We start from the raw sequence: 25,664 nt of genomic DNA, 5'->3' as shown, positions 1-25,664 counted from the left end.
TGTTCAACACCCATTCTGATACCCCGGGAAGCATTGCCCATGCATTCGCGTGGATCGCTAGAGGCAGAATGATATCCGGGCTCTGGCCGCGGCACAGCGGCGGCTGCAGAGCTTCGGTGTGCTGAGACATGAACACTGTGTTTAAAGTGTGCGAGGCGGGGGGCGCGCCGATCACGGCGGGCAGCCTTTTCGCACTCGCTTTCTCTAGACAAATTTTGGAGAGAGAACGAGCGGGACAAACCCCGTAGGGTTCAGCGTGTCTGTGAGTGAATGTGGGCGCGGGACAGCGGGCACATTTACTGCACTGAAAACACCGTCGGCTTGCGCTGACTGAATATGTGTTGGTTTCGTTTTTACAGAAACCGTGGGACACGCACTGTGTAGTGTTTGTGGGCACTGTGTCGTAGGCACATTCACTACGTTTGCACAATCGACATGAGTCGATTTTATTTGTGCTAGCCCTGAACTGTGGCGGGCTGTGTCTGCGTGTGGGAATGGGCACTGGGACGTGGGCATTCTTACAACACTCATAACACCATCGGCTATGGCCGGGACACCAGAAAATACACTCTTTATTGGATTTATCTGGGTCGCCGTAAAAATGGCGTTAATGTGCAGGCAAGTGGGCTGTGGTACCGGCTTGTTTACTGCGAAATACACTGGAACAGTCACATTGTTTGGAACTGAACGAGCGAGAGGTTTCGGTGGAGTCTGGCCGCGGCGAGACTTAAACACCGTGGGTCTTAGCTGACTGTATGTGTGTTGGTTTCGTTTTACAGAAAACGTGGCACATGCAGTGTGTAGTGTTTGTGGGCACTGGGTTGTGGGCACATTCACTACATTTAATGCACAATTGAGTCGATTTCATATGTGCGAGCCCTGCACTGTGGCAGGCTGTGTTTGTGTGTAGAAATGAACACTGGGCTGTGGGCCTTTTTATTACACTCATAACACCATCGGCTGTGGCCGGAATACCAGAAAATACATTGCTTATATGATTTTTCTGGGTCGCCGTGGAAACGGCATTTGTGTGCAGGCAAGCGGGCCATGGTACCGGCTTGTTTACTGCAAAATACACTGGAACAGTCACATTTTCTTGGAACTGAACGAGCGTAAAAGTATCAGTGCAAGTCTGGCCACGGCGAGACTAAATTTTATCTGCTGCGAGAGCTGGGATCGAACACGGGTCTCCCGTGCGATGGCTGTAGGTTTCGCCACTGAGCCACAGGGGGAAACGACAACAGCTTAAAATAGCTCGAGCAGATAATGGAGCGTCATCACAGTTTTGTGTGTGTTGGCGTTTGTTTGCAGGCGTGCGTGTTATACAACAGGCTCAGTGCTGCAATATTGACATTTTCAGCCGCTCAAACTAAGAGGAGCTGAGAAATGTTTGAGAAATGGAGATTGGTCCGGCCTCGGCGGGACTAAAAATACACTCTTTCCTCATTTCGCCGGTGACGCATGCCCACGGGGGGCGGGGGCGGGGTAGCTTTCCTATAACGTAAAGAAAGCTAGCCGCGGTTTTGATGCTGGCCCGTTTCCCTGACGACTCGCGGCCAGAAGGGGGAGATCCACAGAGCTCGCCCAATCCTCACTGTCCAACGCGGGGATATAGCAGCTGGCCTCCTCTACAGATGCAGCTATCTCGTCGTCATTAATGGCGGAAGCGGCGGCGCGCGGCGGCCGTTGTCCGTCAGTGAGCGACTCGATTGAAGCTGGTGAAGCTGGCGGGCGAACCGGCGAGCTTTCACGGCTGGAGAATGATCGGGGACCCGCTGAGTACGGCGCTTTGCGGCGCGGCACTACAGCGGGCGGGAGTCTCACTCACCATGGCAATAGCTGGCCTCCTACCGATGCAGCTATCTTGTCGTCACTAATGGCGGAAGCGGCGGCGCGCGGCGGCCGCTGTCCGTCAGTGAGCGACTCGATTGAAGCTGGTGAAGCTGGCGGGCGAACCGGCGAGCTTTCACGGGCTGGAGAAGGCTCGAGGACCCGCTGAATACGGCGCTTTGCGGCGCGGCACTACAGCGGGCGGGAGTGCAGACTCGGAGAAAAAATGCCAGGCAAGTCCTCAGAGTCACCATGGCAATAGTTCCACAGGAACAAAGCGTCTTCAAAAAGACGCTGCTCTTTTAGATAAAGAGAGAGAGAGAGAGAGAGAGTGTGAGTCGCGACGGCGAACACACACTCTAGCAGTGAAAAAGGATATTAACGCCGGAAAGCGTAGCAGGTACGGCGGCTGAAGGCGGCGAGGTGAAGGCCAGCGGCTTCAGGCTCGAAGGCTCGTCCCGCAGAAGGCTTACTATCAGACGGCGCGGCTTCTCACTCCGGATCCAGCGATGCAGTAGTGCTTCGCTGAAGAGATGAAAATCAGTTTGTATCAGCCTGTCGAGCGTATTTATAGGCCAAGGCCACGCCTATTCTGGCGGGACGCGACGAAATGGGCGCGAAGCACCCCCATTGGATGTCACGTCACGCAGGGCCTCTCTCGATAGGCTTGCTGCTGTTGCCGCAGGGCAGCCAATAGGCGCGCAAGCCGTCTTGCCTAAGTCTGCACGCTGCCGCACAGCGTTTTACATTAATCAAAATTAAAGGATAATTTTTGGCTTCAATATCTCGTGGAAAAGAGGTTTTCCCCATAGCGTAAGATATTACGCAGTACGAGAGATACTCTCGTAAGAGAACCAAGTCATATGAATCTGGAATGACATGAGGATAAGTAAATGTCAGACTTTTACATATTTGACTGAACAATTCAGATCTTCAATCAAACAGATTCTTTTAAACCCTCAACTGTGCAGTGTCATACAAACTCTGATTCTAAGAAACTCCACTAAAAACTTAATGCAGCAAATCTTCAAGACCTGGACCCTTACGGAAATTTCATGTGTGGCATTTCTGATAAAGTAATGTTTATTGCTGTATCAAAAAGCAGACTGATATCAAACACGTCTCGTCTCATTCTTGTACCTTTCCTTTCTCCGGTGAAGGGGACGCAATCTTCTCTGTCTTTATGGTCCATAGCTTCCTTCTCCAGATACTGCAGCAGTTTGTCACGGTTAAAAGCACCGGTGGCCCCTTTTGTGGTCTGGTCCTTCTGCCTGAGTCCGGCTGGCAGCAGAGCATTCTGGGTAATGATTCAGAACAGATGTACCAGTTATAGTATGAAACAGAAACTACACAATTTCCACACCAAGTTACATCTAATTAAGCATTCACTTCTTAAATAAGAACTATCATTTGCATTTGTTTCCTAATGATCATAGATCGATCTGAACACTGAATGTCAGAATTGTGTTTACTGACTCATTTTTGCTTAATAGGAAAAAAAAAACTGCTGACATATTTAAGAGTGTTTGGCTCTTGTGTTTGGGAGCAAACTTGATCTCTGTTTATTCGTAAACAAACAGAAAGAGAGTTGTTTATCAGAGGTCTTAACAGAAACTGCAGAAAGGCAGATTTACACAGTTTGGAAAATGGCTATTTTCACCAGTTTGATAAACATCGATTTCTCAACACTATCACAGCAGTTCAAACACATGACCACACCCATAATCACATTAACATTATTGTGAATTACATCATCACCATGTCATTGACAATTTACCAGAAATGACAGGCTGATTGTTTGCGTCTTGTTTTTCTAAGGTTTTTTGCTCTGCATACAACATCAAATGACAAATTCCCATCTTTAGGACACATTTATTACAAGTGCTTCGAGAAGGGATAGTATATTTTCATAAATGATGATTCTGTCATTATTTACTCAACCTCAACTTGTAGCTTTCTTCTGTGGAACATAAGATATTTTGAGAAATGTCAGTGTTTTTTATAATCCACAATCAGTGTTTCTCCTAGAAATTTCTCCAGCAAGGGTGCTGTTACGTGCCCGAGGTCGTTACCAAGCCGCGCGTGGTGGGGTCCGGGTGCATGCACCCTGGAAGATTTTTTTTTCAAATAACCCCTTAAACCATGACTTCTGGCAGGTTTTGTGGATAGAAATGGACATTATGAGACAAACAAATATGACATACCATCAACTGATTCAAGGCCTGATTATTGCAGCACGTACCTTGAACTGCAGTCACAAACAGAAACCTTCATTTTATAATTTTAGACAGGATTATTTATGTTTTCTTTTGTGTTCATTTTCAGTTTGGTAGAAATTGTTTAGGGGAAAAATGAAACGGCACAACCCAGAAAAATATTATTTATAATTTATTGAAAATTTTATCTTAATGGGAAAGGCCACACCCAATCTGTGAGCACTTGATTTTTCTGGGCTTTTTATAGAAGATCTCTAAGGCCGTGTGTCCACCAAAGCGTTTTTTCACACTCCTGGCATAAAATTCTAATTGTTTTCAATGGGAGCGCCGCGTTTTTTAAACGCCATGAGCATAACGAGGTGCTAAGCGTGTATTTAAAGCTCAAGCGCTGAGCGTTCGGCGTTTTTTACTGGTCGCCGAGAGTTGAAAATGTTTGGGTAAAACCCAGGGCTCATCACTGTCACTTTTTACCCAGCCGTCCAATCAGAGTGGAGGAGGGGCGGGACAAAAACCACACCAACCAACTGTCACAACATTCTTTATGTACAACGACGTCAACCAGCAGAGCTAACCGAACAAAATGGATGAAAAGTATGAATTGATTTTTAGTATGAAAGAAAATTATCTGCGAAATCAGTTAAAAGTAAACTGTGCTGCGGTTATTCTGTATCATAGCAACGAAGCGTCTCAACTGAAAAAACGCTGCGCTGCCAAAACGCTCAAGCGCCCACAGCTAGGCGTTTTCAGCAGAGCGTCTAGCGTTTTCAGCTGGCTAAAAATGCTTTGGTGGACACACGGCCTAAGGCTCTTTGGTAATTGAATGATATTGTGGGGGTATTTTTTGTTTTTGCAAGAAGTCTTATGCTCATCTAGCCTGCATTTATTTAATCAAAAATACAGAAAAAAACAGTAGCCTAATATTGTGAAATATTAGGCAAGGCAAGGCAAGTTTATTTATATAGCACATTTCATACACAATGGTAATTCAAAGTGCTTTACATAGAAGAAATTAAAACAATCAAAAGAAATCAGAATAATTAAAACAGTTTAGAATAAAAGATAAAATACAGAAATAATCAAATGAAATCAGAATAATTAAAACATAAAATAAAATACAGTGCAAACAGTCGGACGAACAGTGGCACAGTGCTCATTCAGTAAATGCACAGCTAAACAGATGTGTTTTGAGTCTGGATTTGAATGTGACTACTGTAGGAGCACATCTGATCTCTTCTGGAAGCTGGTTCCAGCTGCGGCTGGCATAGTAGCTAAAAGCAGACTCGCCATGCTTAGAGTGAACCCTAGGTATTTCTAGCCGATGTGATCCTAATGATCTGAGTGATCTGTTGGGTTTATATTCACTGAGCATATCTGCAATGTATTGAGGTCCTAGGCCATTGAATGATTTATATACCAGTAATAATACATTTAGGATTGATTTTAAAGTAACTGGCAGCCAGTGTAAAGACCTGAGGACTGGTGTGATGTGTTCATATTTTCTGGTTCTGCTCAGAATCCTAGCAGCAGCGTTCTGTATGAGCTGCAACTGTCTTATGGTCTTTTTGGGAAGGCCAGTGAGAAGTCCATCACAATAATCCACCCTACTGGTGATGAAAGCATGCACAAGTTTTTCTAAGTCTTGACTGGAAACAAAGCATCTAATTCTTGCAATATTTTTCAGGTGATAGTATGCTGATTTAGTTATTGCTTTGACATGACTACTGAAACTAAGGTCTGACTCTAGAGACACACCCAGATTCCTGACTTGATTTTTAGTTGTTTGACCCCTAGACTGAAGGTATGCGTTCACCTTGAGAACTTCATCTTTGTCTCCAAACGCAATGACTTCAGTTTTGTCTTTGTTTAACTGAAGAAAGTTTTGGCACATCCAATTGTTTTTATTACATGTTTTTATTACTATTATTACATGATGTTCTTTTTAACTTTCTATTAATCAAAGAGTCTTAAAAAAAAGAGAGAGCATCACATATCATCATATTAGAATGATTTCTGAAGGACACTAACAAGTTTAGTAGACTCCTCTGAAAAATTAAATATGATTTAACGTTAACTATCAGGACTATGAGCAGTAGGTGATACTTCTTCATGGAGAGCGCAGTTCGTACCGCTTTCTCCTTTCCACAATCGCTTGCTCTCCCGTGGCGTCTGTCGTAGCTATGCAACCATGAACAGAAGCGCGCTTGGAAAAACGAGCGCGCCGGGCCGCATTTTAAATAATGAATTTGCATGCGCAAAAAACGTGCTGTGAACGGCCCCTTATGGCAACGTGACATTAGCTTAATCGAAAATATTTCCATATGTGGCTCTTTCGTCCTTGTTAACAAGCGGCGCTGCGCTGCTGCTGAATACATTGTAGGGGAAACACTGACAATGGAAGTCAATGGTCACCAAAACTGATACCAACATTCTTCAAAATATCTTCTTTTATGTTCCACAGAAGTAGTCATTCAGATTTTGGGGTGATAAACATGAATAACTGATCCCTTTGTTTTGAGCAGTGTAATCAAATTCTGCTATAACAATGATGTAAACATCAACACAAATGCAGGGAGAAATACTTCTTCAACAACTCTGAGTTCATAATTTTGCCTTTGCTAATGCCTGTGGTGCTGAGACCATTAAACAAATGTCCAAAATCAAATTAAAGTGCCATGAACTCAATCTTTATAATTTGCTATATGCTAAATGTGGCCATTAAAACAAACACTTATTCCTGTCCGGATATGAACTATGACCCACGTTGCAAGTTTTCTGCACAGGAATCAATGATTTAGATTTTGTCAAACTGTCTGAAAGAATGTGCGAATAAAAGTGTTTCACCTCTGGGTCGATCTCATCTAGAGCACTCTCCAGCTGCTTGAGCTCCTCCTCTGACAGCTTGTCCAAAATCTCATCCTCATCGATCTCCTTATACTTCTCCAGTTCTTTCTTAAAAGGAATAGCCATGATTCACTCTGTCCGTCAGAGAGAGACTATGGTCCAGTTTGATTGAGTGTCTGCAAACAGAAAAACATGTTATTCAGGTAACTAACTATAGAAACGTCAAGAGTTCAACTAACTTGCACAGCAAGATATTCTTCAAACTGTTACCATGACAGAAGACCTGAGAAAGAAAACAGATTGTAAAAGACAGTAAACTAACGTCTGGTGTAGTGCCCTGTTGTGGCAACTCAGACTCCAAAAACAGATTTTGGAGCGCAACCATGCAAAACAATTCATATAATTGACTAGGCCTAACTGATGAAATATTAATTTAATAAACATGCAAATTTACATTTATTCATTTAGCTGACGCTTTATCCAAAGCGACTTACAATTGCTATGTAAGTCAGAGGTCGCACGCCTCTGGAGCAACTTGGGGTTAAGTGTCTTGCTCAGGGACACATTGGTGTCTCACAGTGTATTCGAACCCCGGTCTCTCACACCAAAGGCATGTGTCTTATCCACTGCGCAACCCCCAACCCATAGCGGCTTTTATGTCCTCCCGTCAGAATAAAGGCCTCTTCACATGCAATGAACTATGTACGCTATATTTATTGCTGTTAAAATCTTAGTGCGTGCCATGTGAGCTTCCAGTATATGATTCTCCCATAGCAAACTGTGGTATTAGCAAACAAAAGCCGCACACTCTAATATTCCGTTGGACAACCTTTAGCTTTGATTACAGAATCACTTATGCAACATCACAACATTTATTTCCATCAAGTGTTGAATTAATTTTTGTCCGAGATTTTGTATTCACTATGGAAGAGTGAAAGCACTCATTCTACTTCAGTACATCCTAAAGACTTTCAATGGGGTTAAGGTCAGAACTCTGTGGTGGCCAACTCATGATACATCTTCTGTAATAAAAAGCTACACACTGCATCAGTTAGGGGTTTAAAGAATTGTTGCCAAACATAGGCCTATAACATGCCAAAAAACATCAATCACTGCCATAACAATCCAATTATAGACTATTAAGTATGTGCTTGTTTAAATACAAACAGCAACCTTTTTTTTTTTTTGGCCAGGCAATGTATTATTAACTATAGTAAACATAACATTTAGTATATTATATTAAACCATAACATTTTAGTAATGAGTTCCAGAAGTTTTAAATTCCTTTAGTGTGAAGGTGGATTAGATCATTATTGCTTTGTTCTGTCACGTAACACCTCAAGATTTAATTTTGTACATCATTTTCTACAATTTACACACACTGTGCTGCACCGGAAGTTGAAACGGCCACTAAAGCGGGCTGTCACACACAGATCGCTCCATTGACTTCCATTCATATCCAATGCAAATGCAGGAGACAAGAACTACTTACAGAACACTTACAGACTAACATTACATAACTCACTTTACAAACGCAAGCAGATTTTTCCACTAATCAATGAGAGAGAGAGAGTTTACTGAACTGATAATTCGTGTCCTCTGTGTGATATCCGACAAATGTTCCCCATGTAAGCCTCCCTCTCATGACCTTTAACCTCAGGCTAGAACTTAATTTTCTTAATCTCATTCCCATATGGAAACACCTTGACCTTTGAATTTCACTCCCCTGCAGAACTGCACCATCTCCAAATTCCTCAGCTACTTCATCAGGCCGTTTCAGTAAAGATATTAATCATCATCATTGCTGTACTCTGTTGTAAAAGTCAAAAAAAGTCTTGATTTTTGGGTTCCGAGTTGTGATTAAGGTTGTGTTTTTAGACCGGGAAACCTAAATAAAGCCTTGCCAGCTCAAGTCAGCCATTAGACCCATAAAACGTGAGGATATCCCAGCAGCCTAAAATACGGCAGGAATAACTGATGTCATTTATTCACCAATTCATGAATAAATAGTAATTTTTGCCAATGACTCAGAGACTAAAAAAAGGGCATCCTAAAGAAAAATTAGATGTATCCAAAGTATATAATGACAATCCCTGGGAAATACCACAGTACAAGATTATAGTTTATTCACGGATCCTGCAATTACAGAATTTACAGCAATTACAGAATTTACTGCAATTACAGAACCACGGATCCTGAATAACAACTCATTTACTTGAGCTCTTGACTGAGTAATGAAACTAAACCTAGCAGTCAACGTTGTTGAAGAGTTTAGAGTAAATGTGAAAGTTGACAAAAGCATTAAATCAGACTGTGGCATGGGAATAAAATGCTGTGTTAATGTTGGATGGAGCTGTATTTAACAGGCGCTTGTGCCAAAGCTGAGAGAGAATTCAAGCTGCGCATCAATTCATCAAAGAACTAGCATATTTTTTGATGAAGAGTTTTAAATTCAGTTTGCATTGAGCCAAACGCAATAACACATCACAGCAAGACTTTATGTTCAACTCAATCTAACTTATGAGTGCTTAATGGAGAAGTAAAGTAGACTTTCACTAATACTAAGACCAGTGTTAAATCCGGTAAAATGCTATTGGGCTTCTCAGCAGGATTGGTGTCAGCTTATTCACCTTATCTTAAGACTGAGTGTTAAGACCCTCACAAGGTCAACATCCATAATGTTCACATTAACTGTTTAATCAACTAAACAAGCAAAAGCTGCATTAAGGACATTACATGCTAGCAGCAGCTGACTGAAGAGCTAATGCATTGATTTGAAGGATTCCCTTATCACAATTTTTCTTGTTACTGTAGGAGACAAAGGAACAGTTGAAGCAGGGGTTAACTTGGCTTAATGGCTATATGGTGCTAAAACTGGAACGAATTCAGTATCCCTTTTGATCCTGGGCTGCCCCATAGATCAAACCATCCAAGATCCTGAACCACAAGCTTCTTTCCATTTCCTGAACGCCTCCAAATCCAAAATGACTTAAAGTGAGGATACTTATACTCAGTGGTCGACCGATATTGTTTTTTTTGATGGCTGATGCCGATATCTTAGAGAGCAGGGTGGCCGATATAAAGCCTATAATATATAGGCTTTATATCGGCCACCCTGCTCTCTAAGATATATATTAGTGCTGTCAAACGATTAAAATATTTAATCGCGATTAATCGCATTAATGCCATAGTTAACTCGCAATTAATCACACATTTTTTTCTATTCTAAATGTCCCTTGAATTCCATTTGTCCCATTATTTTTTCTAATTTTAATGCTCTTATCAACATGGAAAAGTGGATCGGCAGTAAGTTTGTTCTTAGCTGTGGTATCCATGTGCTTCTGTCTGAAGTCATCCATTGTAGAGCTTAGATCGGGTCCAAAAAATCAAGCCCGAACCTACCCGAGCCCGTGGACATTGTGTCCGAGCCCGGCCCGACACATTAACTGTAATTATGATCCAGAGCCCGATTTAAACCCGACCATTTTTTAATACGTGGGTTGTTATAACTGACGTTCTCAACTACTTTCTGTTACTTTCTCCCGCCCGCAACATTTTTGTCCCGCTCCCGCCCGCAAATAGACTTTTTTTTGCAGGCTACCTCCAAATACTTTCGCCTACGTGTCGCCACCATACACATCAGCATAAATGCTTCTGATATATTATTTGTTATTAAAGCATTAACACACAAACCACTTCTCCTTTGGTGATTCTGCTGGAGTTTTCACTGTGTAGAGATAGCATTGTGTCAATGAATGTTCTAACATACAATCAATCAAGCAGGCTACAAAGTGCGCTCCCTTAATAATTCCTAAAAAGCTGACATCAGTTAATCGCAATCTCACACACATCTCTGTTATTCTCAATGAAGCTGAATGCACAATGAATCTTCATAATATACACTGTGTTTGTTATAATTAGAGGATTTGCCAGGATACAGAATTCAGCACTGAACAAAAAGTCAGTTGAGCGGTGAGGGGAGTCTATTTAAAAATGCATCTGATTGGCTATTGCGTTCAAGAAATCAAAACATATGTCTGTGATTGGCTACATCGCTCAACGCTGCAAACATGTTATAAAAATAAACTCTGGCCTGTAAATCGTTTCTATTTTGTTTTAGTTGTACTTGTTGCTTTTCTGCAACATATGAATAAAAATGTATTAGTTTTATGTTTTATTCATAGATTTTTCTAGTTTGCCCGCGAATCGTTTTATTCTCCCGTACCCACACACAGAGAGTGAGTGCATTACCGCCCGCGCGCGCACTCGGCCATCAAATCTAGTCCCGCGCCGCACTCGATTGCATTGAGAGTGCACTGCACGTCTCTAGATCGGCGCCTCGCGCCATCCACTCAAAACTTAACGTTAGCCTACTACTCTGTGGCCGGCGCGCAAGCCAAAACAAGTGTGTGCGGCGTGCCTGTTGTTTTGTTTCCGGTCTAGCTATCCGGTGTGGTGTAGTAGTATTTCTAACGTTACTAGTTGTTGCAACAGCATGTGAAAAAAACTACAAAGTTTGCTAGGCCAAAAAGAGCGTTAATCTCGCGATAAAAAAATTGACGCCGTTAAAATGGGTTTGCGTTAACGCCGTTAATAACGCGTTTAACTGACAGCACTAGGGCTGAATGATTAATCGAAAAATAATCGAAACCGAAATTCAGAGCCTATAACCGACGTAATTTTACCATGTCGGTTATTTCGTTTTTTTTAATCCTATTAATATTTCCGCCCACTGTGTGTTAATGTACTTTCCCCTTAAAACATATTACCGCGTGTGTAGTCACGTAACTCCGCCCCGTCCAGTCTCGAACATTGAAGCAACATGAGCCCCTTTCACACAGCGCGTTGATCCCGGGAAATTGCCAGAACAAACACCTGTGTGAACGCAAACACGATCCGGGATTGATGCCAGGTTGGGGACATAGTAACATTGCCGTGTTCAGTCCCGGAACGCGCGCTGTGTGAACAAAAGCCGTAATGAATGCAGTGTCTTAATGATGGCACTAAGCCGGAATCGTTCGCCAGCGTGAAACGGTTCGTAATGCGCTAGTTTATGATCGAATCAGAGAAAAAAAATGCAGAAGCGTGGTTTCTCGAGAGAATTCGCAGCTCATAAGCAAACTATAGACGCCGCTGGGACGTCACGTGTCTTTGCGGGTTGTGTGTGTCTGTGTTAACGCACTCTCTTGATTCCGGAAAATCACTGGCAGTGTGAATGAACCAAAGTCAAACGAACCCGGGTCAAATCCCGGGCCACTTTATCCGTGTATTTTCCGGAATCTCTGTGTGAAAGGGAACTCAAACACTGAGTCAACTCAGCAACAGGAGCCGCTTGTACCAAAGAAACACGCGAAAAAAGAGAGAGACTGACAAACGCCCAGCAACAAGTGCCTCCACTCCACAAAGCAGGTTTCGATAACACAAGCATTTACAAATGCTACACAATATGAAAAGGATTAGTTTTTTTAGTTTTATACAAGTTATATTTTACTTTTAAGATGGCAATATTTACAATAATTTATTTTGTTTACAAAAAGAACTATTTTCTAGATTTTTAGGAAACTTTCTTCTTGCGTTAAAACTTAATCACTTTTTTATAAGACGTTTTTATTTCAAGCATTGTATGCTTTGTTTGATTCAATTGTTTGAAATATTTAATAAGTAAGCATTAAAAGCTATCTGTGCGTTTCCTTATTTTAGAATCACAAAGATAGGATTATACATTCTTTCATTAAAAAAAATAACCGTGAACATATTTACAGTATAAGGCTTGCCAGTGACACATGAGAAAGAATTTTCTTTTGAATAATCGTTCAATAATCGTAATCGAGGTAACTTGTTCGATTAATCGCGATTAGGATTTTAGCCAAAATCGTCCAGCCCTAGACAGCACTAATATATATATATATATATATATATACACACACACACACACACTTTATATTTATTTTAATCAATATTTAATAAATTAGAAAAAAATCTTTAAAATAAACATGCTTCTACTTTAGATGGCAACTTCTTGAATCTGCAATCCTATTACAGTATTTTTCACAAATAGCCTAAAGTAAGCCTAATTGTTCAAAAATATATGAATAGGCTATGTGAATAAAAAGGAAGTAAACACTGTAACAGGGCACTCATTAACCTGGTAATTTCATGCGCACTGGTAATCATATTTTTTTCAATTAAAGACTTTTTTTTTACTTTGACTTTTGACAAGGTAACGCTAATTTTACATACAGCACACAGTGAAAACTATATGACACAGTGGGCAACATCTCCTGTGAAGCGATCTTCTGTTTGCATTCGCTGACAGAGATTGTAAACTAATGAAGACGGAGAATGTGAGTGACCACAGTGTGATCAGGCGCTGTTCTCAGCGCTGCCCGTCAAAATAAAAGTCTGGAGTGCCGTCAAAATAAAAGTCCCACTTCCAACACATCGGACAATCAGAAAAACGTATCGGCCAATGCCGATATTTTAAAAATGCCAAATATTGGCCGATATATCGGCCTTGGCAATATATCGGTCGACCGCTACTCATAATTATCCAGTTAACAGTTAACCGACAGTAAGAATTTTGATAGATTAATACTATCGGTAAAACGGTTTAAAAATTAATTTTTCAAGAAACATTTGCTGCATGGTTAAAAAAATGTACTATACATATAAAATTCAGGTTGAGAGAAAAAACAAACAGATTGAGAGAAAAAATAAACAGATAAGTCTCGTACATGTCACATATTACATTCATGTAAAATACCAGTAAATAAGAGAAATCATCAACGTAAACATTCTTTCACATGAGCAAAAATATGCTTGGAAAAAAAAAAGTGTACATTTTTGTTTGGTTGAATTTTATTTTGATAATGAACAGGCTGAGATGTCAAGTTAGCAATGCTTGAACTAATCTGTTGTGTGCGGGATCACTTGAATTGTTTCCTTATAACAGCGGAAACTACTTATACTCTTTTTGGTCAAATACGGTCAAATACAAATTTATGGTCATACAGATAAGGTTTACTTTTATAAAATAAAAAAACAAAAAAAAACACTTTCTGCCATCTCAGTTTCCTTTCCGTGAACTTGTTCTTGGAGTGCATCACAAAAATGATCCGAACTCAGCATATAGGCTGCTACTCGTTGCCGTACAGTTTTTTTCCCTTCAGTTTTGTTAATCTGTTAATAAGGTGAAATATATTTTGCGTATTTATTCCTGTGACGATGAATCCTCACTTATCCATTCTATTTTATTTGAATCTTGTTGTTTAACGCTTTATGGTTGGTTAAGGAGCATCGGTTGTCGGTTAGGGAAAAAACTGAAAGGAACATCCCTAGTTACTCATGTTTCAAAAGACTAGAATTTCTTTTCTTTTTTTTAGAGATTTACAGCTTTGAGTGAGTGGAGCTTGTTGTTTTACACAGGGATGCTATAAAGTCTAAGTGGTACTTGCTAATGTACTCATTTAGTGGTGCTGAGTATTTGAACAAAGCCTCAATACTAGATATTAAACTTTGGTACTTCTTGCGATCTGATTTTTGTCTGGAGGACAATGATAAAGCCAGAATAGAGAACTCTGGGGGTGGAAAGCCAGAATAGAGAACTCTGGGGGTGGGATCTGCTGACTAGTACCACATAGCAACCAGTCCAGTCTAGCAATCAGCCACTAGAAGCATCATCGCTGAGACTTTTGCACCACTCCTTCTCTTTAAAATTTAAAATCTAGTTATGTTAGTTATTCTCTGTCCATCAGACAAACCTCATTACCGCCTCTTAATCCAGCAGACAGACAAAATACAGAGGAAGCCAGTCCTGCTCTGTAAGTGCTTTACGGGACAAATCCATATTAAGGATGAAAAAGCACAGGGTAAAAGGTCAGAACCATGACAGAGACGAACATCAGCGAATGTTTTAGAGCTCAGAATGACAAGATGACGTGCTTTCTCCAGATTTCTTTTTATTTTTTTTATCAGCGATTAAAAGTTAAGCTCAAATCTTGAAAATTTACACAACCTTTACTACTGTGTCATTGTCTTTATTCATACACTGTTGTAATATATATATATATATATATTTTTTTTATTACATTCTGTTTGTATATATTATTATATTATTGTTGTTTGTCTCTATTTAAATGAGAGAACATCACTTGTTTAGTCTGTTTTGTCTTTTGTCCTGATGTATGTGGTTTCTTGTTTTTTGTGTGGTGCAAGGGGAGCACCCTAAATTTTGTTGTACCTCCACAGTGCAATGACAATAAAGGCTATTCTTATTCTTAAGTTGTAGGTAACACTACACGAAACCTTGCATAAGATTTATTCAAATTTAGTTATGCGAATGAAGCATGCGTATTATTCAAAAATCCTGATTGGGATAAAATAATTTGATGCGAATAAATTACTGAAGCACGTTAAATTGCGTCATTCAAGTCATTTACTTGCGATGATCTTAGAAGTTGGGAGCTTATCAAACTGAGCATCTACAATGGCATAAGCACTTGTAACCCTGAAAAGTGGAAATTTCTATTCTAACCCTTTAACCCGATTTTGCGATCAGATCCTTTTAAGCCACTAAACTCCAGGAAAGTTCTCAGTCCAATTATCCAGTAAGCGAATACATTCAAACAATCTGTCCAAAACAGCGCTAATGTAAAGAAAGCCAGGCTTTAACATCAGAGATGGCAGAGAGAACAGTAACTGTAAAATAAAGTGTTACTCTGTTCTCTTCAGTGTCCTTGTTACACATGTAATGTACTTACCATAGTAATAACAGTAAATAATGCATAATTACATGCAACTAACCCTCAACCAAATCCTACCCTAACCCTACAGCAAGTACATGTAGTTGATTAAAGGGGTCATATGATGGTTCTAAAAATAACAATATTTGTTTATTTGGTTTAATGCAATGCGTTTACGCTGTTTTAGGTTTAAAAATGTCATTATTTTATTACATTATTGTTGCTGCTCTATGCTCCACCTTTCTGAAACGTTTCGACTTTTACAAAGCTCATCGTTCTGAAAAGCGCGGTGTGCTCTGATTGGCCAGCGATCCAGTGCATTGTGATTGGCCCAAAAACCTTAAGCGTGTGAAGGAAATGTCACATCCCTAACCATTTTTGAAACATCAGCTCCCAAAGCAAAACATATGATAATTTACAACCTTGTCAATTCGAGCCCGAATCTGATCCGGAAAATGCAGATGACCAAGCTGATCGATCAACTTTGCCAGCGCGACTGGACAAAATCATATCAGATTGGAAAGGCTTTATTTCATTGGGGACATAATTACTGATTATATTGACTTACACTGTCTTTTTACGCGTCGCGCCGGCTGCGGGTGTGAAAACACAACAGTAGCAAACCCACAAGAGTGGCCAGGTCTTATTTTAAGTCTTACTGTACTAAGTGGTATACTCAATGTGGTATACTAAATAAACCAGCAAATCTGCTTTTGGTGTTAAACAAAATATTGCGTGCAAATGTGCAGATCAATTAACTAAACTTTAGATAAACAGCATCTTCTTATATATAAAACAAATAATTTAATTACAAAACGAACAATATTAAACTAAATACTTAAGACATAAAATGATCAGAATCAGATGGACCTGTAACAAGATAACAATAATAACATTAATGGGTTAGTTCACCCTTGAAAATTATGTCATTTACTTATTCTCCATGTATCAATTTCTTTCTTCTGCTGAACACAAAAGATGATATTTTGACGAATGTGTGTAACCAAACAGTTGATAGACCCCATTGATTTCTATAGTTTTTTTTTTTTTCTATATGGAAATCAATGGGTACCTGCAACAGTTTGGTTACCCACATTTCCAAAATATCCTTTTTTGTGTTCAGCAGAAGAAAGAAATTGATACATGGAGAGTGAGTAAATAATATCATGCTTGGGTGAACGATCCCATTAACTATCCATGTATTCTATAGGCTGCTGTCCCGCTTCTAACAAAGTGACAGACACAACTGATTACTTTCATTTTAGACATAACCAACTGTGTTTATGTAAACCCTGTGTGTATTTGCGTCTGATTGTGCAAATACTGTCAATTTAGATAAAGTCCAGTAATCGGGCGCTGTTTGCCAGGTTTTTAGTGTGCGCACGCTCAGTGTGTACACGCACAGAAAAATAAACGCATGTCAGAACAGCACGTTAATGAAATGTTTAACCGGCAAGGCTTTGAAGCAAATGCAAATAATAAACTTTTGTGATTGTGAATAAGTGAAGTGTCCCTTAAGTAACTCTACCGCTGCGTTAACATGTGATGCGAATGTACGTAGAGTTACAGGTCACGGTCAGAGTCTATGGTCGGAAAAATATGGACGTAGTGTCCATGACGTCACCCGTAGGTTTCTGAACAGTGTTTTTGAAGCCTAAAGTGGGCGGAGTCGGCCGTCGCCATCTTGGAATCCCGTCACTCCCGGATAAACGAAAATGGGCAAAAAGGCGGGACGTGAGTGGAATTGAGGTGCCTGGATGATGAAACTACGCACACCTAGCTCGACGTGATCAAGTTCGCTAAGGAGCTAATGTGCTACTGGCCTTGCGCTAAAGTAACAGCTGACTTGAAGTAACGTTAGGCATAAAGCCAATAGTTAAAGTTCATGCTTTTGCCCTTTGAAATACTATAATAGTTAAAAAACATTACTAACCGTGAGACTATTGTGATGCATTATTATTCTCCTGCAGTAACTTACAATATTTGCTCTGAGCGTGTGTGTGACAGTGATGCGCATACATGTCAGTCAGCGCGGCACCGCACGTTAAGTTCGTAGAGAGCTTTATTCAGTCCATTTTAAATTCTGATAGATATTATCTAAGAAGTTCAAGTAATGCACTAGAAATCCGCGCTCATTTAAGCGATGAAGAGAAAACACTGACACCTGCAGGATTTCATCTGACGGTACTTTTTATTGAACACTGAGTTAAATAAGCATATTATAGTCTATCTGTTCCGTAAGATCAACGGTCCCGCAGAACTAGTGTGGCCTCTAGATCTTAGACGTTTTTAAATCTGAACTCCAAAAAGCAACGAAATTGTCAGACATCCATGAGTGCCTGTTCACAGAGGAAAACAACTGAAAAACAGCGCTGGTTGTTCTCTCGATACTCGACAACGATGGAATCCAACGGCGTGGGCGAAGGTATCAGGCGTGAATTAAATTGTATGAAATAATCCCGAAAAAAGTACGAACACGGCAGAGATGGCAAGTTCAGCCGCTGGTTTGGGGGCCCCCTAGTGGCGGCGGGACCCTAAGCTCCGCTTAGTTTGCGTATAGGGAAGGCCGGCTCAGGCTGTATCTGTGAGTCAGAAGCGCCAGAATGTACTTGCAAAGATGGAATTGGCCACTTTTTAGAATAAGCCTTTGTGCACAGCCAGCCTTGTACTCTCACAGGTTCTGGAAACAGTCCTCCGAAAAATGCGCAGCACACACTCAAAAATTTCTGTTTTCTAATTGTGTCATTCGCATCATATGACCCCTTTAATATTACTCAGTACTAATATATATATACACATATATATATATATATATATATATTAGGGATGTGACGGTGAGGATATTTTCCCACCGGTTAATCGACGTGTGACAACACCGGTAATACCGGTATCACCGGCGGAGGCTTTTAAATCACAAATTTAAAGGCAAACGTAAAATGCGCGCGTTTGCACAGGCATGCATAATTGGTGGTAGTGCGGAGCAACACTGTTTTGTTATTGTGCGCTGAATTGGCGCTAATTTGAATACGAAACTACGTTTTTTTTTACATTGCTTATAAAAAGCTGGTGCAGCAGTGTGCACTTCACTTTTAAATTAGCGTCAATTCATCCTTCGCAAGGAGTTTGATGCGATCTGACAAATCAAAATCCACCATATTTTGTCCGACAAAGCAGTCAGGAGAGTTAGATTAACCTCGGTGGATTTGAACTTGTCTTTAACTGAGGCAATCTCTCACGTCACGACACATTAGAGCCACAAAACGGTAGGCCTATTTATTGTTTTATTTTCTTTGACTGACCAAATTTGAAAGTTGAGACTTTGTTTCATATTAAATATTACCTGCTCGGTCCTGTCTGTCAGCGCGTTGTCAGTGTCCTTATAGCCTACGTGAGTTGCACGTATAAAATGAAGTTAACAAACAAACATGATCCATCAGGAAACGCCGTAGATCGCTAAATTTCACTGCACTTCATGAAGAGTTTTTCTTTTGCGTTTAGAAGCCGCTCGCCGGAGATGTGTTAAAAGATAGCGGAGTGCATTCATGATTATTAGGCTACCGGTAGGCTATAATAATCATCCTGGCTCCGTGTCGGAGTGAGTAATTTACTCTCTTACCTTTGTTCTTTGATTAACATTAGTGACACTTTAAGACCAGCCGCTGCTGACAGAGACGTGATCTGACACGCGTCCCATTTTCTCACAAATCTCTACGTTAATTTAAGACTTTATTTAAATCATTTAATACTCTGTGTGCGTGCGTGTAATAGGCAGGACTTAAAGCGCGGTCTCTTTAGTCTTGTCGCGCTTAAAAGCATTCACATTAATAAGAGCGTGATCATACAACGCTAGTCAACAGGTGACAGAAAAAAACGGATACTGCGTAATTGCGTTATATATTTTAACGCTTTAAAAAAAGTTTTTGTTTTTCCACCGCGGTGTAGCGGTGTTGAAAGCAAGTGATGAAACCGGTGTTGCGACTGAACACAGTGTAACACCGGTAACACCAACTACCGTAGCAAGCCTAATATATATATATATATATATATATTAGGCTTGCTACGGTAGTTGGTGTTACCGGTGTTACACTGTGTTCAGTCGCAACACCGGTATATATATAATTAATTAAATTCATTATATATAAAAATATAAATAAATCTATAATTTTAATAACCTGTGATCGTGATGCTTTTTTCAGGATCTTTTGATGAATAAAAAGTTGGGGAAAAAAGAACAGCATTTATTTTAAATATAAATCTTTTGTAACAATATACACTACCGTTCAAAATTTTGAGGTCAGTCATTTTTTTCTTTCTTTTTTTGAAAGATATTAGGCCTAATACTTATTCAGCAAGGATGTGTTAAATTGATAATAAAAAAAAATTATTCTGATTTCTGAAGGATCATGTGACGCTAAAGACTGGAGTAATGGCCGATGATAAATCAGCTTTGATCACAGAAATACATTTTATTTTAAAGTATATTACAATAGAAAAACATTATTTTAAATAGTAATATACTTTTTTCTGTATTTTTGATCAAATAAATGCAGGCTTGATGATCAAAAGAGACTTCTTTCAAAAACATAAAAAATGTGTTTCCAAACCTTTGACCGGTACCGACCACAAACTTATAGGGTATATTATTGACTTACTGGTGTCAATATTGGTTCCGTATTCACTCAAATTACACCCAAAAGAGGAAATATGAGGAGATCTGCTTGATTACTCTAGAAAGGGAAAAAAGCTCATAAGTAGCTGTGCTTCTGACAGTGACAATGACAACATTGATAATCTTTTCTTTGGTTCTTGCTCATCAAGCACTTCCTCTGAGAGACAGAGACTGAGGCTTATGGAACCCAGATGGAGGGTGGGTTTTGAAATGCTTATTGTGTAAGAGGTACATCTAACAATCATTACTTTAGACAAGTGCTCTTTAAAGAGCCATTTCAGGAAGAGAAAATGTCATTACAAACAAAAGTCCAGCCTTCAAGGAGAATAGATAGATAGATAGATAGATAGATAGATAGATAGATAGATAGATAGATAGATAGATAGATAGATAGATAGATAGATAGATAGATAGACTAGGGCCCTGGCAGTGATCGTTTTCACTAATAAAGAAATTATGACATAAAAAGACTCAGGAGCTCTTTAATTCATCCATCATCATCTCTGAAAGAAGCACATGTTTGTTTGGGAACAGTTTTCATTCTCACTCCTTCAGAATGCCTTTGCGGAAAGTGAACTATATTGTGTTATAGGCTACTATGCATTAAATCCCATGAGTCAGTTATGTAAAACCACGCAGAGTCACGCCCCGGGTGAAGACCACACCCGTTATAACGAGACACAAGAGCTCACATACTGTACAGCTGCGCTCGCGCTGTGCGAGACAGCTAAATAATAATAATAATAATACTAACGTTACACTATAAACATACAATTAAGCAACAGCCATGACCTGCGCAAGACCGCATTATCATCAGCATCAGCGCGTGCACGCTATAGAGTCTGCAATGATTATAAAAGGATCTAAATGAAGCATTCACATTATCATTATACTAAATCATTTACAGTATACACATATGGAAAATAAAACAAAACTTAATTTACACAGCCCCTTTTTAATAACGATCAAAACGCCCGGATGTAGTAATCATATTTCAAATATACATTATGAAATTAAATCTAGCTACATCGTAATACAACTATTAGAAATCAGACTGAATCAAATTTGTGTGTAGTTTGTAGCCTACAGTACATGTATTATTTACTATGATGGGTGCCAATATCACATATGGTCTCAAGTGTTACCTTGATAAAATCAGTGAAGCGTGTGTTAATTAGTTTTGATCATGTATCCGTTTCAACATATTAAGAAGTATATATAATAGGCTCAGTGTGCTATGCTTATAAGATCATTTGATAGTTTTGGATCATTGTAATATCATAAACTGTTGGCCCATCTGCTTACGCTCATACGGATATCAGCGCTCGAGCGCTTAGCCAGCTAACTCCTGAACCACACAAACCTCAACATTTATGAACTCTACCTAAATATAACCCTCACGCTGAGGGAGGATGAAACATATTTCTTACCTTAGAAAAATTCCTGCAAGTGTTGTACCCTTTATTGACCTACTCTTGGTCGGAAAGCAAAGAAATTCCCGCACCCGTCTTCACTGTCTCAGCCCAAGGGCGGTAACACAGGAAACCAGACACTAGAATTGCCCTGATGATTGACATTCACAACAACTAATCGGAATATAAGAGCACGCCCATAAAGCATTGTTCCCGCCTACCAGAGGCACGCAACCAATCAGAGATTGTAGCGTTTTAGAGGTACAAAGGAGCTTGGAAAGTGAAGTCCACTGATGGCGTCATTGTTTTTGCGCGATTGTGTCGCTTTTGAATTGAATAATTTATTTATTATTGAATATTTCATTATTTATTTAAATTAGTTTTCCTTATATTGTACTGATTTTTTTTTATTAATTAGTAACCATTAGAAGGTAGGCTATTATTGTTATTAAATGTGAATTTCTTAGGTGGGTTCAAGTTCAGATAAATCAATATTTTTTCTTTTCTTCTTTGAGTATGCAATCCCTTTTTAACAATCGAAACATCCAAATCATTCATTTACAAAGAACAAGATACTTGTGAAGACCTGCAGTCAAACTGGTAAGTTCAGTGCACACACTGCTGAATGACGTGTCACATGACATGATCCATCTGAAATAAAATGTCCTCTCTCTCTCTGTTGCCAATAGTAGCCTAGATAAAGATGCATGAAGAACAGAGCTCACACAGAAGTCAGTATTAAACCAAGCAGTTTTATGTTGGTCAATGCGGTGAATGCGTGACCAACTGGAACCTGTTGTGAAATCTATGCGGGGAAATCTTTTGCCCTCATGCAAAACATCCTTTTGCGTGGCTTCTAATTGAAATGACTGGAATATGCCTGCGAAAATTTGTACAATGTACATTTGTACATTGATAAATGTGACCGCAAGTCGGCATGAAACAGAAATGTGCCATTTAACAACGCTCGTTCCGACCTTGGTGGACTTCGAAGGATGCAGCTTCTGAATTGGGACACAGCTTACGAGTGTTTAGGGCATAGGTTTAGGGTGCCATTTGGGACAGTGCCTTTGGCGTGAAACAGCCTCTAGAATATAAAAAAAAATGTTGGCTTGATTTTGTCCATTGGGAATTGATTGGATTGTTGGAACGTTGTGGTTTTTAATTGCTGCGATCTCATGTGAGTGACAGGTTGTCCTGCCCTCGCACAGAAAAACACCAGAGAAGAGATGAAACTCGTCTTGACTGCTGTACAGTCTGACATTAATGACACCTGAGATCCCACAGTGTGACATGTCTTACAGCGGGGCTCATGTCCGTACAGTCTTACAAGCAACATTCATAAAGGACTATTATAAATAAAAGTCTGAACAGTCTTTGGGAGTAAGACAGGAGAGTCAAGAGTGACTGCAATACTGAGTATAATTAATGTCCCTGATTTGTAGTTAACAATGTTCAGGTGTGTTTGCGTGCGTGTGTGTGTGTGTGTGTGTGTGTGTGTGTGTGTGTGTGTGTGTGTGTGTGTGTGTGTGTGTGTGTGTGTGTGTGTGTGTGTGTGTGTGTGTGTGTGTGTGTGTGTGTGTGTAAGACAAAGGAGAGGGAGAGCTTGGTGTAGCAGTCACAGTTTATCAGTAATCAGAGAATATCAGAGCCTGTCCCAAAACACACAAGCCTTACGTAAGTGCACAAGACTATCCCTGATCAAAAAATGTCAAAGCGTACTACACTAAATCCAAATGTTTTGAGACTTTTCTTTACTCAATTGGAGACATTTGACATTGTCTACACTTAGCGGAAACCTTTAATGTTTTTTTATTAGAGATGTTCCACCAGTCCCCCGGAACCAGGGAACATCCGTGCCCATAGGTGTATTAACCATGTCCAGGGGGTACTGTGCAAATTTTTTTTTGGGGGGGCAGGGTTCTCCAGTAAGACAAGCAATGAAAAATCACTCTAAAAATAATGTGTTGTCTCAACAAAACAAAAAAATTAACGCAACAGTGTAGCAATGTTCATAGTTCAGGTAGAAGGAGGCGGGAACGTTTAACGTAAAACTTGAATCCAAAAATAAACAAACACCAAAACAAAAGCACACGTAAAGTTCATGTAAAGTCCAGGTCTGCTTCTCTCTCGTCTTGCACTGTTGTCACTCCTTTTATCCTTCTGGAGCTGGAGCTGAAAATTGTGTTCAACTTACAAACTATAATGAGTTAGAGGAACGGGATTTGTAACATAAACCAAACATTTTTAAGCTGATTACTCAAAAAAAGTCGCTTCAACTTGAGCCCTGGAACAAATTAATCTTAGGCCTACAATTTCAGTTAAAATCCAGAGTTATCATAGCACATGCCATATGTAATTTATTTAGCATGTAAATAAACAAGTGGGTCACTAGTCCTTAATGGCTTGTTTATAGTTGAGGACATTTAATTAAATATTCAACAATATTATTGATCTGCCTGCATTGACACTATTAAATGAGAACTGAACTGAGCTAGAAGAAGCACAGGTTTCTCCAGAGCGGTTATATAAATGAACTAAATTAATAACTTTTTTTACAATAAAAATGAAACATCACTGAACTTACTTAAGATGGACTGTGACGCTATTTTCTTCTGGAGACAAACTTTGTTGCATTTAATTTCCTGTTATAAAGCTGCTTTGAAACAATCTGTATTGTAAAAAGCGCTATATAAACAAATGTGACCTTCAGACTGACTCCATCGCTGCTTTCATTGGCCCAGGACCGCTGCCATGTAAAGCAACCAAGTTAGTTTTTTTCAGCATCATGTTTAGGGGCATGAAAATATAACATCGATGTCCCATACAATAACAGACCGCATATAAAACTCTTGGACGTGTTTAAAAAAGTCATCTTTTTTTTTGAAGAAAGAACTTCACATACTTTTGAAAATCCAGCATTTAGTTGATCCTGATAAGCACTAATTGTCACAGTTGTAAACATGATGGCTTTGTTCTTCCATGAGGGGGTTTGGCGTCACAACGGCTTTGTTTTACCGGAAAGACGTTAAAGAACGCAACACACACGTCTCCCGGAAATCCTGTAGATTCAAACAAACAGATGACGATTTAAAAACTCCTGAAGTGTTTCCGTGTGCCATATTCATCAGACGTTCGACCAACGATCCGTGGGCATGACATCTGAGCCTGCGGTTAATAGGTCTCTGGCTTAAGTGCAGTCATTGCTTACAGAGTCAATGTAGTGTTTACCTTCATTTATCTAATCTTCAGCACAATGTTAACCACAAAAACTTTACAACATTATACAGAAACTGTTTTGAATGTCAAACATAACAGCATTAAAGGATAACAGGTCTTTTATTTCACTAAAAAAACAAATAAAAACAAACAAACAAACAAACAAAATAACACTTAATGGGATAGGCAAGTTTCAATCCCTTAGAAGCCTATGGAGGAGTGATCCAGCTCTCAGATTTAATCAAAAATATCTTAATTTGTGTTCCGAAGATGAACAAAGGTCTTAACAGGGTTGGAACAACATGAGGGTGAGTAATTACTGACAGAATTTTTATTTTTGAGTGAACTATCCCTTTAATTTAAACATTTATTCAGTCCTATCCAAAGCATGCTGGGAACTATAAATCCACTACCCAATTTCCAAAGTTATCAAGACTATTTCATTAAGTTACTACAACTTAATTTTGAATTAAATTTGAGTTTAACTTACACACACAATATTAAGTTGAGGCAATCAATAAATCAATAAATTTGAATTTTTAACTTGCAACCATGCATTTATTTAAGCTGTTGGTAACTGCTCCCCTGAATTATATTCTAGAGTGCAAGAAGTACCCATGTCTGACGATTCCCCTCAGGAAGCACCATACTGTCCATTTCCAACAACAAACACTTGTGTCCTCGCACCGTCCTCCCACGGACCTCGACCTCGTCCTGCTCGCCACAGTTGTATATA

At 39.6% G+C, this 25,664-nt stretch overlaps 1 protein-coding gene across 2 annotated transcripts in view; it reads right to left on the bottom strand.

The window, feature by feature from the left end:
• The window catches only part of tmod2 (tropomodulin 2), a 45,161-nt gene extending 23,280 nt beyond the window's left edge, over window positions 1-21,881 (bottom strand). Inside the window, exons 1-3 of one of the 2 annotated variants that reach the window (XM_077248242.1) lie at window positions 21,728-21,881; window positions 6,888-7,063; window positions 2,971-3,127 (exon numbers count right to left, since the gene is read on the bottom strand). In XM_077248242.1, the coding sequence (XP_077104357.1) occupies window positions 2,971-3,127; window positions 6,888-7,013 (283 nt within the window). In that variant the 5' untranslated portion in view covers window positions 7,014-7,063; window positions 21,728-21,881. The remainder of the gene's footprint in view (window positions 1-2,970; window positions 3,128-6,887; window positions 7,064-21,727) is intronic. The other variant, XM_077248241.1, reaches the window with a different exon arrangement.
• Between the last annotated feature and the right edge of the window lie 3,783 nt (window positions 21,882-25,664).

The sequence above is a fragment of the Siphateles boraxobius genome, unplaced genomic scaffold, assembly GCF_051911475.1.
Source record: "Siphateles boraxobius isolate OS27281-9 unplaced genomic scaffold, OSU_SipBor_1 30, whole genome shotgun sequence".
NCBI lineage: Eukaryota > Metazoa > Chordata > Actinopteri > Cypriniformes > Leuciscidae > Siphateles > Siphateles boraxobius.
The sequence above is the reverse complement of the archived record's forward strand: the minus strand, read 5'-3'. Positions and strand labels throughout refer to the sequence as shown.